Below are 18,963 nucleotides of genomic sequence, written 5' to 3' on the forward strand. Positions count from 1 at the left end.
TAAATAAAAATAAAAAATAAATAAATAAATAATAAAGACGTTATATACAAATTAGTAAACTATTTATTAATTCAGTATCAAGTAGCAATAAATTACTAAAATATAAATAAATGAATTCATGTAGATTAAATTTGTCCACGCTATTTGGAAAGCCACATATAACTAACTAAATTAATGCATTTGACACAATTGAAATTTGAGTAAACAGTTATTAAATTAGAAAATAATTACCGAGCCCAAACTATTCAGCAAAATGTATTCACAACTATCTAAATTAAATTATACATGTTCCAATATTCTATTACGTACCTGGCTATGTATGTGTATTGCTTATTATTTAGTTGATCAAGTAGAACATGATCTATGTTATCTGAATAATAATATGAACTTGGTTATAGTTTCAGTTCCTTAAAATATTTTAGACGAAAAACTTGGCAATCAAAAAGTTGGGTTCATGTATGTATCAACCAAAAGGTATCTTTAGAAAACTGTCAGACATTTAATGTAACCGAATCAAGCCGATTTTAACCCACACAAACACACACCCACACCGAAAAGGCCTACACGCTTCTCTCTACAGTACTATAGTATAGTTTTTTTTTAACATTTCAATATTGTTTACCTATAGTATTTTTTATGTTACACTAGAACATACCCTGATACTAGATGTTAGGAGGACATGTTTTGCAGAGTTGAGGGAAAGCGAAAAGTATCGATTTTAAATCTTCATTCTCAAACTCAAAACATCAAGGCGAAATCTTTTTTTTATTTATTTATTAACACTTCGTTGCATTACATAAAAGGAAAATATTAAACATAATTTAATGACAAGCAACTGGCGGCCTTATCGCTTTAGAGCGATTTCTTCAGACAACCACTGTTAGTAAAGGAAAAAACCACTATGAGTATATTAGATAAGGTAGGCAAGAAGTGCAAAAATAAAAAAGGGAAAACAAAAAAAAACATACTATTTGTATCCTATGAAAAATATACTATTGAAATCCTATTTGTATGAAAATAAACTGACGTAAAAATGTGTCCCATTTCCCATTAGCCACGGGAGTTCATTCAAATAATATGTATTTATAGAACCTTAACTGTCAGAGGTAGGTAGGGGCGGCGGCTTGCAAAGTTTCATTCGATCCTGCCGATACAGTAGCCAAAGGCTTCTCTTGGGAGATTTCAACTAAAAGATTTATTTCGGGTCCGTTGAAAGTGCACAACTTGTACTTTTATTTCTTCTGTCGGATTTAAAACTACGCCTAAAATATATAATGTGATTTCTTATTCTGCCGGATTACTATTCAATTAAGAAAACTCACTATGATAAGTAAGTGACTTACAGTCTATTTCAATGTCCGGATAAGTTCCAAATAAGTAATTTATTACTTATTGGTAGGATAAACACTATTGTTGTGCTTCACGACTGTCAGATAGCGCTATTCGTCATGAATAATTTATGTGTTGCATAGGTATTTGGTACTTATTCATACATTGTGAAACAGACCCTTAATCATGTAACTTATTAGTATTATAACTATATAATTAGTTTAAGACATAAGATTCTGGACCCTTCTTTCAACGAATTAGTGTATTGCCTATAGTCAACCAATTTGGCTTAGACTTTACGAAAAGAATGTACCAATTCTTGGGATTGGAATTGTTAGTGTCCATGGACAGAGATATTACTTATAAATCATAATATATAATCAGATCATGTCCCTTTGCGTTCTGTTCCATAAAATAGCCTCGACGAAAATTCTAAACCTTAAAAATTTTATGACACGTCAGTATAAGTTTGTCCAGAGAATTTGTCACGTACCATAACAATTCATTGTATAATTCTTCTATAAAAACTGCTGATCCCATTGAGATATTCATATGCAAATTCAGTGAAAAGGTATCAAACAAAGAAAACTGAAAGGGGTCGATGTTTTCCTTATACCCAATGAAAAATTGTGACAATTTCATATTGCAGAGAGGTGGAATTTATTCTCTCTCGTTGACACTGTTCATCTCCGGATACTTGAAGTGTCGCCGTACTAGTGAATAACAATGAAATCTTCGCTCGGGAGCGCGCTCCATAAGGAAATTTAATTCAATATCATTTTATAGGGCAAAGAAAATAGGCACCTCGAAATATAAGTCAAGGGTGCAGTCTGCATTAATGTAACGTCAGATATAAAGTAAAAGGCGGGCAATGCACTCGCGAGCCCTCTGGCATTGAGAGTATCCATGGGCGGCGGTATCACTTAACATCAGGTGAGCCTCCTGCCCGTTTGCCCCCTGTTCTAAAAAAAAAGTAATTAAATATGTGATCACTCTCCTGTGCCTGACACACGATGTTTCCCTTCACCGTTTGAGCGAATGTTAAATGTGCACATAAACGGAAAGTCCATTGGTGCACAGCCAGGGATCGAACCTACAAAATCAGGGTTGAGAGTCGTTCGCTGAAACCACTAGGGCAACACTGCTACTGAGTCAAACAATTAGGTACTGGAAAATACATTTGCATCGAAAGAATCGCTAATTAAATTATATTCTTGTTAATTCGTAAGAGATAATTAAACTTTTAATACAATGAAGACCATATTGACATACAAAGCCCACGTCAATGAACTAATGAGGTAGCATAGGGGTGCATCTATAAGGATTTGTGTATGAAAAAATAACACACCCGATGTGCATTGTGCACATTTCTAACAGGCGACATCATGACACGCTTGCAAATTCATAATTCATTTAGTTGACAATTGTGAAGGTCGTGTGCTAATTATGGTATGGATTAAATAAATAACGAGTAAGATGAAGATTTGATACAAATTTTGGGTACATATCTGATACTATATATAACCGAAATTGTCATTAAATGCTTTTAAACTGTACTTTTCAATCTGCGACTCTTCTAGTATATTCTTCTTCTGATGTCATAATGTGTGTGTGTATGTGACATTCGTGTGAAAATCTAGAACTGACGCGTGGCGTCTGGTGTTGTCAAGATAAGATAAGAAATATTTTGAGATTATTTTTTTTGGGTGGCCACCATCGAAAACATATCGATCTGGAATGTCATGATCGGGTGGCGTGTGCTCGCATGGAGTCGCGTCGGCTGTTCCGATGTTGGTAGTACAATTTGATTCGACTCAACACTCGTCGCGTTTGATGGGGTCGCGTTGCGTTTTAATAATGTGATTTCGCCTTAAATTTTAACAGTCAAGTATGTCACTTTCACTGCTAAATATATTAATTAACGGTCTACAATAATTAGTCATGTTTGTCTCTTTTTTACACTCACGGCATCACGAGTCATAGAAAAGTTACTTTTACCTTGCAGATTCCGAGTTGAGTCATTCACTCAATACGTTTCATATAATATGGTTTTTCAAGTATTTGTTCGAAGAATATTCACCGAACAATTTAATAGTTCATTAGTTTGTATCGAATTATGATACTTAAATATAAATTTGCACTATATTATCACACACGGAGCATGTGTTGATAGTTGCTGCACGCACGAACCTTCTTTTAAATACGGTTTTACATTTAAAGAAAACTAATTTCCAAATTCAAATCAATGTCACGATCAAAAGTTAAATGTTATGATCGCTGACGTGTGGGGAGAGTTTAGAAAGATTAAACGTTAAAGTTTATTTTAGTAAAGTGTCTCGTGATAAATGTCAGTCAAGTAGGTCAGCCGAGGTGTAAACGGGGCGCAGGCAAGTTAAACTACATTATTACTTCAATCGCTACTTCGTAACAGATAACTGTTTGCGATTATCACGCGCAAGGGTGCATCGGCGATTTTACAGTCTATTATAGTTTGTTATAATTATAGTAATTCTGTTCAATTTATATCAAAATTCCCTGTTTGATGAAACAATTGAAGGACTCAAAGGTCAGATAACCATAGTTTATTGGAAATATATGAAATTATTTAAAATTTTACTAAAAGGCCGACTCTGAGTACGACTGGTAAATCAGTCGCTTTCCGAGAAGTTTGATGCTTTGGGGTCGCGAAGAGATGTGAGATCTCTGCAGTTTCTACCACATTTACCACGTCAGGGAGAGTGTTCTAAGGAGTTGGTCATATTAATACCTGCCGCTGAGTTTTATCTCGAACGTCGATGCATAATACGAAATTCCATCTTTTCCACTTTCCGCTTTATACTGAATAACTATTGGTAACATAATTCTTACAAACTATGAAGACTATGTCATAACTAGCCAGAAACATAATTATAACAAATAAGTTCTTACATTTTTTTTGAAAAGATAGCTATGCTCATCTATATCTATCGACATCATAAAGAAAATAACTGAAAACCCGATTTCAATATCTTCTTTAAAATGTCACATTATCTATGACTAGAGAGTCTTAAATATTTGACGTACGTGCCTCTAGAAGTATATACGAAGGTGCAAGTAGGTGTTCATTTATTTCGTAATCCTATAGCTAACATAAACTATACATAAAAGCAATTATACTAAATATATAGCTATAGCTGGAATACATAATATACAGCTAAAATCAATAAAAATATTAAATGCTAGCCGATCGTTGTTCGAGGGCGATACCAATTTTAGTTTGTATTATTAATTAACAACATATTTTAACTGACATAAATGCTTTACTTAACTAGGGACGTTACGGGTGCATTTCCGTCTTCCGTCTTTATAGTAATCAGCGAGAGACTGCCACATAAAGATGTCTGATATTTTGATTGTCTATCGAAACTTTGCCACATTAATTAGGTCTTTTAGGTTTTTTTTTTATAGAACAGGGGGGCAAACGGGCAGGAGGCTTACCTGATGTTAAGTGATACCGCCGCCCACGGACACTCAATACCAGAGGGCTCGTGCGTTGCCGGCCTTTTAGGAATTGGTAAAAGGCTTAAGTAAGGAAGATCTTTAAAATAACTCAAGCACTCTTATCTTTTTAACACTAATGACAACTGCAGGTACAGACAGATTGTACCTCATCAATATACTTCGAATAAACTTTGAGAAAATCCTCTCAATTTTCAGGTTAACATAAAGCGTTGTAATATCGGTATGACTAAAAAAGTTTTAATAATTATTATATAAAATTGTTCAGCGACTCTTAACGGTCGCGGGTTTGATTCACGGCTGTGAAAATATGTACTTAATTTTTTTATTCAACGCAGGGCAAACGGTTAGGCTGCTAATATGTGAAGGAACTGACTTGTTATTCTTCCTGTATATTTATTATACTTATCAGTGAAACTTAGAACTTATAATTCAGAATTTAGTATCAATTTTTGTATAATAGGTAAAACTGTGCTTTACGTTTCTGTTTGAATGTGTATTCCGTTTTTGGCTTTTGTGTATAATGTTTGAATATTGTGTACTGAGTATCTTTAGGAATACTTTAATAAAAAAAATATTTTAAAATAAAACATAATTAAAATAATGATAATATTATCTTATTGCATCTTTAGATAACATCCTCGTGTATATAATGCGAGAGAACCTTTTCTTACCATTCACACAACCTTCCCCCGACACAAGATGCGACATGCGTCCTCGTTTCACGATCCACACTGTATTTAAATATTAAAATGTGTAACCATACATTTTGTACCCAGGGGAGCGGTATCACTTCAACACAGTGGGAAAGACAATTAATAATACGATTACACTGCATCGACTCCCTGATGTTTAATATAACTTCTCCGAATGGAACTTGAAATGAATTTGAATAATTCAAAACATTGAATTATTTTGACGAAATTTGTATAAAAAAGCGTTTATTTTAAAAATAGTGTTTTAAATTAGTTAAAAGTCTAGCACACAAATAAACAGTATTTGCAATATGTTTAACCTATGTCCGTAGTAATAATAATCATAATAAACAATTAAAACTTAATTAAACCGATTGGACCCTGTGTACCTTTAATGCTGGCAGCATTTCCTTGCTGCGAGGCTTATTCATTGAACCAGGAAAACACCAGCTCTGGGGTCATCGATACCAGGTGCCAACATAAATTTTTAATTATCCCCTATACAATTGAACCCTACGGACCAATTAAAAACTAATTAAAGTTTGGTAAAGTGTACATTATTAATCAAATGTATATCTATGTCGTTGTGTATATCTTGCCCGCTCTACGCCCTTGACTTGCGAATTGGTAGTAAATATAAATTTAAAATTAATTTAATTTTTTGACGTTCTTAAGTGTACTTGTTTACCTAGATGAATAAAGATATTTTGTTTGTTTGTTTGTTACATCTTAAATCGTATTGATTGTAATAAAAACAACAGAACCTAAAAAAATGTCAAAATCAAAAAATATCTCTTCTTGTACTTACTAAACAACTTGGGTACCATAAAACGATAACTTTATAAGCAATAAGTATTAAATTGGAACCATGAAACTTTCGCTTCACTATTGACGGAAACAAAAGAAGTCTGCGCGGCCATAAAGTTGTGTTAACTTGTACACGTACGTAAAGGGGTGGGGTTAGGGCAGGGGGGGAACACGCGATCATACCCAGCAACTTGTAGAGGAAATATTTTATCTTGATTTAGACAAAATACCATTAAACGACGTGGGTTTTACGTGATTGGAAAATTATCGAACGACGGCTTTCTCGACGAATATGGGTTTTCTTTGAACTAATAAATAGCAAACGCAACGCAATAATATTAATATAGAGAGCTTGGAGAAAAGTTTTAATTGAAGTTTGGCATTTAAGATTTGCCTGAAATAGTTAATATATTTTTACACTTAAAAGGCCAGCAACGCATTTGCTTTCTGGCAATATCAGTCCATGAGCGGCGTTATTACTTAAAATCCGTTGAGCTTGCCTTTACATAGATAATTTCGTTTTAGATTCCTGTTTCCAGACTTTTTGGAAGTAATCATGGTGCGTATGTTCATACCATGGTGCTACCACATTTTTAGTTCTGAGCCACTAATAAGCAAGCAGGTGATCACATCATCGATGTTTTCCTTCACCGTACGAACAAGTGTTAAATACGCATATAGAAAGTCTATTGGTGGACAGTCGAGGTTCGAACCTGACCCAGGCCAGCTCTGCCAGACATTCTATGATTCACGGTTGAATGATTTATAGCTTACATATGTCTTATGCATGTTAAAAATGTATTAGATTATACGCTCTTTTTATAATATTAACATGACGATATCCCTTTTTTTAAGTTATAGGAGCTGAAGTTTCACCTCATATTAAGTGATACAGCCGCCCATGGGCGCTCGCACTGCTAGGTGTCTCGTTTTAAGATTACGTACGCTCTTTTCTTGAAAGACCCATTGTCGATTTTAAATATATTTTTTGTATAATGTACCAAATCTTAATATATATATAAATCACGTGTCACGTTGTTTGTCCGCGACGGACTCCTAAACTATTTAACCGATTTTAAATTAAATTTGCACAACGTGTGCAGTTTGATCCAACTTAAGAGATAGGATAGCTTACATCTACATTTATAGCCACAATATTATTTTACTGCAAATTATTTGTTTATTAAATAAATAAATATTATTTGATACAATTCTAACAGATAGCGCTGTGTTAAAAGTACCAACGTTTCACATAAGTTCTCCTACAGTTTCCCCTGAATAGTTTACTACTATGTAATGTAACAAAAACCTTAGCCACAGCAACGCTTGGCCGAGTCTGCTAGTTATATTATATAATTGAGTGAATTATTCAAATTCTACACAAATATAATACAAAATATATGAAGAGATATATTTTTTCCATTTAGCGTTTAATTTATATCAAGAAACATTAAAGATACTCAATTTTTAACATCACGAACGCTATAAGACAAGGTGTATTTTCACCGAAATATCACTAGCAATAATTTAACTTTCTGATGCCAGCCCAACTACGCTCTCTGAATACGAAATCGTCGCAACATTGATTTTGGTTGCTAATTTGTGAGCTTTGCGAGGTAGGTCTGAGATAAGCTCTTGGGTCATTCAAGGCCTATTTTAAGACTGGTTCTCAAACATTAACTAGTTCTGAATATAAATTTAGATTAAAGTAAATACTAACTTATTAAAATTCACATAACTCGGAGTTTCGAGCTCTTTACATACCTAAATCCTGAAGACGTTTAAATATAAAAAAATATTGTAACTAAAGTCTTCAAAATTAAGTTCAATCAATTTTTTAAACCTAATTCTAATAGATTCTTCTTAACAGCGAAGACTACATTTCATTGTTGTTAAACTAATTATCTAAATTCTCTCCTATCCTAACTCTGGATCCTTTAACGCAGTTAAATAGTAATGTAATTAAGGTAAAAAATAACAAAAAAATAATAATTTGCAATTGTTAATAACACAAGCCGCATTGGAAAATCTTGCACGCCGACAGAACCATTTCTAATAAACTTTATTTTATTGGATATGGTCTCTGGTAATTAAGCCTTTGAGCTCTAGGCTTAAAATATTTTGAACAAACTGCATACGAAATACAAACGGACAGAATGCTTGCAGAACAATAAAGAATTTAGAAGCCCTATTGCGGCAGGTAGAAGACCTGGAAGGAGACGGACGTCTTGGGTAAAGAATCGCCGCCAAGACTTTGGTCAAAGCACCAAGTGATTATTTAATTTAAATATGTTAAGATGCTTATATGCTCAGACCTAACCGTAAAGTATTAAAAAAAAATTACTTTTAAACAGAATATTCAAGTCTCAAGAGTACAAATGCAATTGTATTCCTTGAAAATTCCCGTCGAAACAAAGTACACGAGGCGTAGAATACATTTGAGTTTCACTTACACCCAACTGCTTGCCAGACGGGCATTGAACACAATTTGTACCTAATACCTCTGTGAATTTTGTTCTCACAATTTGTATTTTTGTTGTACTGCTTGCATAATCTGTAGTCAACTTATATTAAACAAATACTTGTCAAACTGGATGACTGATGAAGTTTTATATGAATAACACTCAAATGTTTTATTTAAATACTTCTTTAACTAACGCGAATTGAATCATTATTTACATAATTCGATGTTACGAAGTTTTCGCCAATCGTGGTTTGTGAGAGACTATACAATTCTGCTGGATTGAACAAAAACATTTATTGCGTCCCTTGTTTTTCGGTATGTCTGTCTCATGTTTATGTATAGTACTCGCCTATTTGTTTTTAACTACTTATAATTTTATGTAACAAATATTGTACTTTTGAGAATATTAAGAAGAATAAAGTTATATAATTTGTTGCTAACTACAATATTAAAAAACGCGTTTTTAAGAAAAACATTTCTATCCATACTTACTAGATTATTGAAAGAATTGCTTAAATCTAACAATATATTGGTCAAAAATCGTTTTACAATTGACATTAAATGTGAAATATCTAATTAGTTAGTGTATGCAATAACCCTTCTAAGGGAAAGCAAGATAAGAATATTATGGTCCTGGGTGACATAAAGTAAAGAGGCAAGTGCGCAAGTCACAGTGAATGTAGACGACGGCAGAGATAATCAAGATTTTACAAAAGTCAAATGTACTCGAATAAGGCCGAAGTAACAGGCGGGGCATAAAACGTGTTTAGTGATTTTGTTATTCAGCGTTCAAATAGCATATCTGAAAAGCTCAACAATTTTAGTATTCGACCAGTTTTCTATTTCTCTTTTCGGCTTATTTTTGTTAAGCTTTTTCATCTCTTTAAATATTCGCGCTTGAATATTCAACAGACTTATCTATCTGAATATTGCTGAGTTTTGTGAGTGGCAACCCGGCTTTGCATCGGCGCACATCTTGCATTCTATGTTATGTACATATAACGCGCCATCTTTAATTGTACTAAGCATAGCCACAAAACCAGTGAAACGCAACTACTGTCAAATAGTATTAAAAAAACAACCTATTTTCTAAATTTGAAATAGTTCCCAACTCTTATATTAAATTGGTAGTAGTACCTTCGAAACTATTAAAATTTTCGAACCATCTTTCAAAATAAAACAATCGAATATTCTAAATTTGAATTTGCCACCCGTCTTATCTGTAGAAAGTCGGAAACTAAATTTCGTATGAAAATTTCTCGACACCAACTGTCATTATCATACAAATTTAGATGTGTCATATCAAACCCTGCCGGTATCGATAAGTAAAAACCAAATAGGTATAGGTACAGACTATACACTTGTACGCGCTGAGAGATTAAATCGATCGTGATTTAGCGTGATAGCTGCCGTGCAATGAAATTAAATTGATAATTAATGCAAGCTCAACGTTCCGCTGACTCACGTTCGCGAGATATTTTTCTTAATTACAGCTACAAAGGCAAAAATTATACTGGGATGATTATGTAAATTTATACCTGCGTTTAATCATGGTGTAAACCGTAAAAGCTGCAGGAGTCTTGTTTTCTTTTTAAATAGGTTTTTGACAGCAATTCTAAACTTTCATTCTTCAGAGCACTTTGAGGGTTTTCCAATATTTCTTTCGACTATTCTCAATATTTAGAAAACACAAGTATACTACCATTGCATAATGCTGAATTTTTCATTAACCCAAATTAGCTTTTTATACAAAGAATCATATTTTTACATGGATTTTGTAAATTCCTTTCACATATGAGCAAAACTATGTTTTGTAATAAAAATATTTTAAATTAGTGTAATTTACTTCTCTCTATATATTTTAATCGTGAATTAAGAATCCTTCAATCTTGTATTAAATAGTTGAAAAATCTAATCATTTAAATGTATGTTACATTTGGATTCCAATAAATATTAAGTACTTAATTTGTAGACGTTGTTCTTGGACGTCTGATGAAGTAATTAGTCCGACAATACTCCAATTATGTCGGTACCTAGTCGCTTTGAGACCGAATTAATATAGAATTCATTTAAATAAATTATACTAAATATTTTGAATAAAGCGTACGTGATATTTAAGATGGCCTTCAGCATGCGACTCCCATTCTTGAGGTCGTAGGTTCGATCCCCGGCTGTGCACCAATGGACTTTCGATGTGCGCATTTAACATTCGCTCGAACAGTGAAGGAAAACATCGTGAGGAAACCTTGCCTTGCTTGCCTTAGAACAGAAGTCGACGACGGGCGTCAGGCACAAAAGGCTGTTCACCTATTAGATTAACATATGATCACGAAAGTGATAAAGAAATGAGGAGGACTTCAAAAGGTAACGCCACTGATTTATTTATTTCAAAACAACCGTATTACTGGTTCAGTTTATGAATAGAAGCAAATTTAAACTAGGTTTTGACAAGTTAAGAAACTAACCGTTTGCCGCAAGCTTCCACCCTGAAACGGAACGAAAACTGTGCGCTTACTTTGACCTGAACTATCTGTTGTGTGCAGTGTTTCTCTCCTTGTTAGTTGTGTGTCACACCACGCACATTTTCCTAATTTTAATGTGAAATGAATAATCATAATTTATTTTCAAGAATGTGATACAAAAATGTTATGTGGTAAAATCTGTCTCTCATAATGGCGTGCAAATTTGTGTAACATAATTTAAAAGTGGAACTTTACATAGTAGTGATATATTACATTATCAATCATATCATCAAATTTATTTAATCACTACATTATTATTAAAATATATAATTACACTAGCGGATCCGACAGACGTTGTCCTGTCTATACGTCTTTAATTTGAAAATTTCAAACTTTTTTTAATAAGCTAAAACATTCTGGACCATTTTGATGAAAATTATTATTCAAATGTTATGACAATATCTAACGATCCAGCACATGGTCTACAATAACACAATGATAACAAACTAAACGCAGCGCTAACTGTCGAGACAGACTAAAATTAAAATTCGAATATTATTTAAAATTTGACAGTGCGATGGTAGCGCCGTCTGTCGGATCCAATCCAAAATCAACAACTACTAATTAATTAAAAAAACATTGTCCAGCGGACAAAATTGTGAATCTAAACCATTCTCGAATCTCCACGAACACACACAAAAAATTTCATCAAAATTGGTCCAGTCGTTTAGGAGGAGTTCAGTCACATACACACGCACACAAGAAATATATATATTAAGATTAAAAAAACATTGTCCAGCGGACAAAATTGTGAATCTAAACCATTCTCGAATCTCCACGAACACACACAAAAAATTTCATCAAAATTGGTCCAGTCGTTTAGGAGAACACAAGAAATATATATATTAAGATTATCAAATTAATTATAATATTTCACTCAAATAATTAATAGGATAATATGTTTTTTCAAAGGTAGTATTGTCTTTTTTTTAAATCTCTGGTAAATTATAATAAACCTTGAACTATTCATTCACCATATTATCTGCAATCGAAAAAAAATTTTTTTTTTAAAGAACGGGGCAAACGGGCAGGAGGCTCACCTGATTTAAGTGTTACCGCCGCCCATGGACACTCTCGATGCTAGCGAAGCTCAATACGATTATAGAAATTAATATCGCTACTGTATTCATTACAGGTAATGTAAAGGATGCATTGTGTAGAAGTGAGTAGTTAGTAATGCAGCGTCTGTGCTGAAATCGTTTGAGACGCCGAACTCGCGCTGTTTCGCTCCATTGAATCTTTGAGTTCGCTTGTTTTACGGTTTCCGAAGTTAAACTGAAACTTTCCACTTCACTGCAGCTAAAAATAAAACTTATAAATATTTTTCAAACGAAATGAACTTTATATCTGAAGTATGAATGTAAGGCAGTCGTTACAATGGTACTAGTTATTTCGATTTATGAGGATAAAAATGCTTTTTACGCATGAAAGATTGAAATTATAAAAGTGAGGTTGTGTCGAACAGACATGCATTAGTGTAAATAAAAATGTTTTTCCCACATGGAATGAATGGGATTGGACGGGTATATCTATACATATGTGTAGTGGACGCTTCTGGAATAGGTGATTAGTATTCATAATCGACAAGGCAAACGGTGGATACAATTGATCTTCATAATTGTAATGTGTATACCTATAGTTATATGAACCACTTTAATATACGAAACAAGAGAGGTGATATTTGAAATTTATTTATGTCATCCTCTGAAGGAAGAAGACATTTAGATATAATTATAGTTAGTGCATCACGACTATGTGGAACCAGCTGCCCTGCTCAAAAATTTGTTTACATTAAATAATACCGCCCATGGACACATTGCCAAGGTTCGCAAATGCGTTGCAAGCCTTTTAAGAATTGGTTCGCTCTTTCTTAAAAGGCTTCAATGGCAAGGTTGGCAGCTGATTCCATTTGGATTTCGATTAAGTGGTAGATTTCAATGGAGAACTGCTCAGTGGTAGAACGTCGGACGTCGAGGTGATACGGATGGTGTTTTGTTTTCTGGGCGTCCAATGTTGAAACTCAGCTGCAGGTATTAGTCCGAACAACTCCACTGATACTAAGAAGATAAGATAAGACTGAAAGATAATAGTGTACCAATTTCTGAATGGCTGGCACATACAAGCCTTCTGACAGGGTCATTGGTTTCACTTATTATTTACTTATAACTCAACTCACCCGTTTGCCCCCGACATTATATTTTTTTTTACAAACATCTACAATTAGGTATACACGCACAATTGTACAAATCAATTATCGTTTTATTCTCTTCTCGTTTTCAGTACGATGAATATATACGAGGTCAAACACTTAACACGTAAATAAATGTTTGTCGATACCACTTCGTTCCCGAAGGACACATTCAAAAGAACCGCAATCAGGTATCACCGGCCTCTATATGCACATGTAGGTATATATGTTGGATTTGTATCTGAAGTAAATTTTCAAAGGACCTATTTTGACAGTTGCATGGGTAAACAATTCGGAATTTCTCTTAACATAATGGCATTTTCTTTTGCGAACTAGCGAACTGTGAAATCGACTTCCGGTGGGAGTCATCCCTGAGAGAAGCGACCGTTTAAAATTCGAGCGTACTCCTTACTCAAAAGCCGGCAACGTAACTGGGTGATGACTGTCCTTTTTAGGCGTCCCGCAGGCTCCCCTATTATATAAAAAAAATTATCAACATTTTGGTGCGTCTTATTAGCATTACCATACACATACTATTACTATAGGCTTAGACCTTTAAAGAACTTATTTTTATAGGTAGCATACGAAGATTTCGAAGGACAAAACCATTCAAAGAGAAGAAAAGAGGGTTTCCCTTAATAGAGACTGTAGTAAGCAGTTTTATTAGAATGTTTTTTTATGTAAAATATCCTTACATTAAAAATAATTAAGTCCTTGGGTACTATAGATCGTCTAATGATGTCTTCAGATTTGATGAGCAGCCAAAGTAAAAAAAAGTGGCGCTACAAAATTGTTAGGTCTTGGCCTCAGATTTCTATATATGTTTCATGATTTTTGTTACTCTAATAGGCTAGTAGGTGATCAAGTTCCTGTGCCTGACGCAAGCTGTCTTCTTTTTGGTTTCCTCGCGATGTTTTCCTTCACCGTTCGAGCGAATGTTAAGTACGCACATTGAAAGAATGTCCATTGGTGAACAGCCGATGATCGAATCTATGACTACAGGGTCGCACGCTGAATCTACTAGCTCACTGCGCTGAGCAGTTAAAAGAAATTGTATTTGAAACTTACCAAAAGTTTTATTAAAAATATCGCATTATTATTAATGCCAAATATTGTTTTTTAACTTAACCGATTTTTAATGGACCGCGTGTTTTCAAGAAGTACGTCATGTACTTGTTAACAGCCTCTGTTTTCTATGCAATAAATGTTGATCAAATTATATGCCGTGGCATAAACAACTAAATATTAAAATCTCGTTAATTATCAACAATAAACGGAAATAAGGCCGTGTCACGCATGTTTAGCAAGTTAAAGTTTGAATTATGTTTCACGAAACCGACTTATTCCAAGGTGAGGTTGAGGGAAAATAAAGTTTGCAATCTGAACGTAATGTTGTGTAAATGAGGGCTCGTGAACTAATCGAGGCTGGCGCCAGAGAACCCAAACAAACTTTAATGATCACCTGCGAGAGGATATTGAGCTGTATACTGCCTCAATAAGGAAATGTTTATTTCGAGTAGTTTTTAGTTTCGTACCTATAAAAAATAGTAATTGAATTTTCAGTATATAAAATAAATAAATAAAACTAAAAGTTTCTTTATTTGACCCAAAACAAATACCACATTACACATATTACAACATTCATTGTGGTCAACCTTATATATAATATACATCTATGAGCACTAGCGTTTAAACTAGATAAAACACACTCTAACGAAACATTTACATAGACACACATACAAAAGAGAATAATCCTTTTTTAACTAATAAATATGAAAAAGTTAAACCTAACTTAAAAAGAACAGTCCCTGTGGCACCTTTAACGCTTGCAGAAATTCCTATATATTATATTAAATACTTGTGTAATTATTAACATTATTATATTATAATTGTTTAATGTTGTGCTCAATTTTTATGTGTATGTATTGTTTTGTATGTGATATAAATGTAAATAATTTCCGCATTTTTGAGTGGTTAATTATTTTGTTAAAATAATCCAAGTTCCAAAACGGCTTGACCGATTTTCGTGAAATTGTATATCAATGTTTAGGTTGCCTATCTTAATTTTATTTTACTTTTAGGACAGTATTTTTTCATGATCTGGCATTTAGATATAACCTTAAATTTTCACCCGTCTACGACCCCGGAACTCAAATTTATAAGAGCGTTAAAAATGTTGCTAGCTCGGTTAGTAGTAAATTATATTACTCCTTAAAATGCTGTAACAATGTTATACTGCTGACTGTCTTCATTTCTCATTTGCCATGGGGTTACCAGTTACGGGTTTTTAAAATTAGTCGATATCTGTACATTATATGTAGCCATAAGAAATATATGATTTCTTTTGAGACTAATATTTATTATCTTTGTATTGTATTGTTTGAGCAGCATTCATAGGTTTCATTGTTTGATATTTCATTTTGCTTTCAATTTAAAATTATCCGCTGGAATCGCCATGTTGCAAAAATGGGCGCCATTTTATATCAAGTTTTGATCTCCATTCCGACACTTTTTACAATAATTACACGAATATACATTTGATACTATGTTTATATTTTAAATGCATATTTTTTGTACCTTTTTATTTAATTTTCAACATTTACAATCATGACTCTCTTTTATTTTCAGCTTTTAGAAAACGACTATCTAAAATTACAGTATGCGTGTTCTACCGTACAATCCAATAATGTTGACTTTATACGCACGATAGCTTGATGCAAATTACTTTTTAGTTGTTCGCTTACGTTGCCTCCCCCTCTTCCACTTCCGGTTTCCTTCGGCTCGTTAATGATTCATTCGGTGAGGCTTCACTAAATCTGCCCTGCAAGCATTAGCCGTGCTGAAATATGTTCCGACCCCGCTATAAATAATATTACATCCACGCACTGTATTATCCTTTATACTCCACCTAAATTTTATAAAAATAAATTTTTACACAATGAATAGGAGGAAAAAATATAACCTTCCATAAATAAACTACTAGCTATCAAAAAGTCATATGTACCTTCAAATTATAACACAAATTACCAGCATATATTTAGTAACTAAATAAATTCCTTAAAAATTATTTAAAAAACTCTGGTAAGTATATTTTATTAATAATGGCTTCGTTATTTTTTCTATTTAACATTTATTATAATGATCAAATTAATCTTTGAAGTTATAATTTAGAATTGAGTAATTTATACTTTGTTCTATTTTTTGTATAAATATTTCATACTGCACTATAGGGCCTTGACTCTTGCATTCGAAAGAAAGAAAGAAATAACTTTATTAGACACAAAATACAATTCGTTTCTTTTATCATTGAAATTTATTAAAGAAGCGGGTGATCATCCTTATGAGTGGCATAGTTGTAAATTTTGGAGTTTGGATCATGTCAGTTTCATCAGAATGTTTTCTTTCAGAAGTAATTTTTCATTGCGTATATAGAAAAAAATCCATACAAATACCATGATAAACTTGAGTCACACGCTTACACCGTTAGGCCAGCACTGCCCTTTATAATATTCATACAAGATTTTCGATATGCCACAGGCACCAAACTTTTTAAATATGTTTAATTTTCTTTTTATTAATAATTTTATTTATTTTTTATTATTACCGTGTAGGTTAAGAATATTGTAAATACTGTTAATTGTTTGTTGTGTTTAGTTACACGAATAAAGAATAATAAAATAAAAAAGCCTATTAATTTCTTGCAAAGAACAAAGTACTTAATGCTATTGATTACATAATTATTTAGTAAGAAAAGTAAATTATGCAAATTTTTTCGTATTTTTTTGTTTTTGTAATTATTTCCCAGTTATTTTGCGAGAACCCTTCCGCAGGTGTACCTTGATTTTACAAATATAAAATATTGAACTTACAATTAAACAAATCGAATTATAAGATTCTTAAGTTCTATTTTGTTTTTGTAAAATGTCTTTACAATACAAATATTCGCTTATTACACCCAAGTAGAAAAGTATAACTTATATTAGTTTTTAATGTCAGAACAGCTGTTTTAAAGGAATTTTAATCTACTTTGATGTTCCAGCAAAGTTTTTTAAGCTACAGCTCGGACTTAAGCTAAATCCAGTGACGAAACTCGATTCAAGAATTTAAAGTATCTAGGAACAATATATTTCTAAATATATTAGGATTAGGATTTAACATAACGCTTTAAGTATTTTGATCGATTCTGGTCAATATATGGGGAAATTTTTGATTTGTTTTCCGCCACTGGTGGGTTGCGAGGACTTATAGCTTATTACTCAGGCTGTTCCTGTATGGAAATTTTAATACCGAAGACAAGATTCTTTAAGTTCAGAGATGTATAAGGTAACCAAAGAAGGTAATTGAGCTCAGCTATTCTCTGGTGGGTCGTATGCCTGGGTAGTAGGTAAAGCGAACCCTAGGGTCCTTTAGGGAAGCTTATGCTTTTTTATTTACTTGATATTTAAGGATGCAAATATAATAAGATTAGAGACACCGTAAAAATGCTTGCAAAATCACAGAAAAATTGTTTAAAAACGCTATCGTAAAAAAAAATTGGGTTTACTATTAAAACTGTCAGAATGCATTATTCGCAAAATGTTCGTGCATTTTTTTAACCACCAAAACTAGAAAACCCTTACGGAAACGAAAAAGACAATCAGTTATTCTTAGATTCATGCGTTATATAATCTTTTAAGTTAATGAGAAATCCTAAGTTCAACATTCAGTTTGGGTTAAATAGGAAATCACCAATATTACTCTGTTTGATTATAATGTAATAAACACTTACCTGCAATCGCCCGGCCCAGCAGTAATGTACTGAAGACAATGGTCAGCACTTTGCCATTATATTTAGCCACCATCTTGCTTAAATATTTCCCGCCAATATCAACTTATCCAACTCATTATGTTTACACTTCGAATGTCACTTGTCACAATGAAATGTCAGTGTTCATGTGAAAACTGAAAACAATTTAAACGTGAAAGCCACAGAAACATTTCTGTGTATGTTCTTTCCAAGATGATTAAGTGATCAATTTAAACCAATACAATTATTAATTCGATGAGATATATTCATATAAGACATACCTAAAACTATGCAAATCTTACCGCCATTACGTACGTAGCTTCGCAGATATTACTTCCCGCCAACTGTGTTCGATTTTAGGAAAAACTAAGTAATGACGCCATAAAACAGGCAGATTTTATACAAGCCCTATGGAGTCGTAGACTAATTAATGGTAAGAATTAAAGAATTTTAAAATTAGGGCTAGATTTAAAGACAAGTTTTTATTTAAATTTTTACCATCTGCTATCAGCTTCTTGCCTTTTATCAGAATTTATGAGATAATTTTGATGCAATTAGGGAATGCCAATCCAATAATAATTTGTCTTTCCTACGTAAATCCCAAAATATCAAAGCGCGGTAAGTCCCACTCTTTGAGCCGAAGACATATATGTTATTTTTTTATATTGCCCCCT

General features: G+C 33.0%; 1 protein-coding gene across 1 annotated transcript in view; it reads right to left on the reverse strand.

Moving 5' to 3' along the window:
* Positions 1 to 18,629, reverse strand: part of LOC110994000 — a 42,558-nt gene extending 23,929 nt beyond the window's left edge. Inside the window, exons 1-2 of the mRNA XM_022260465.2 lie at positions 18,592 to 18,629; positions 18,272 to 18,444 (exon numbers count right to left, since the gene is read on the reverse strand). Coding sequence (XP_022116157.2) covers positions 18,272 to 18,344 — 73 coding nt within the window. The 5' untranslated portion in view covers positions 18,345 to 18,444; positions 18,592 to 18,629. The remainder of the gene's footprint in view (positions 1 to 18,271; positions 18,445 to 18,591) is intronic.
* Positions 18,630 to 18,963: the final 334 nt, after the last annotated feature.

Source organism: Pieris rapae, chromosome 10 (assembly GCF_905147795.1).
Source record: "Pieris rapae chromosome 10, ilPieRapa1.1, whole genome shotgun sequence".
Taxonomy (NCBI): Eukaryota; Metazoa; Arthropoda; class Insecta; order Lepidoptera; family Pieridae; genus Pieris; species Pieris rapae.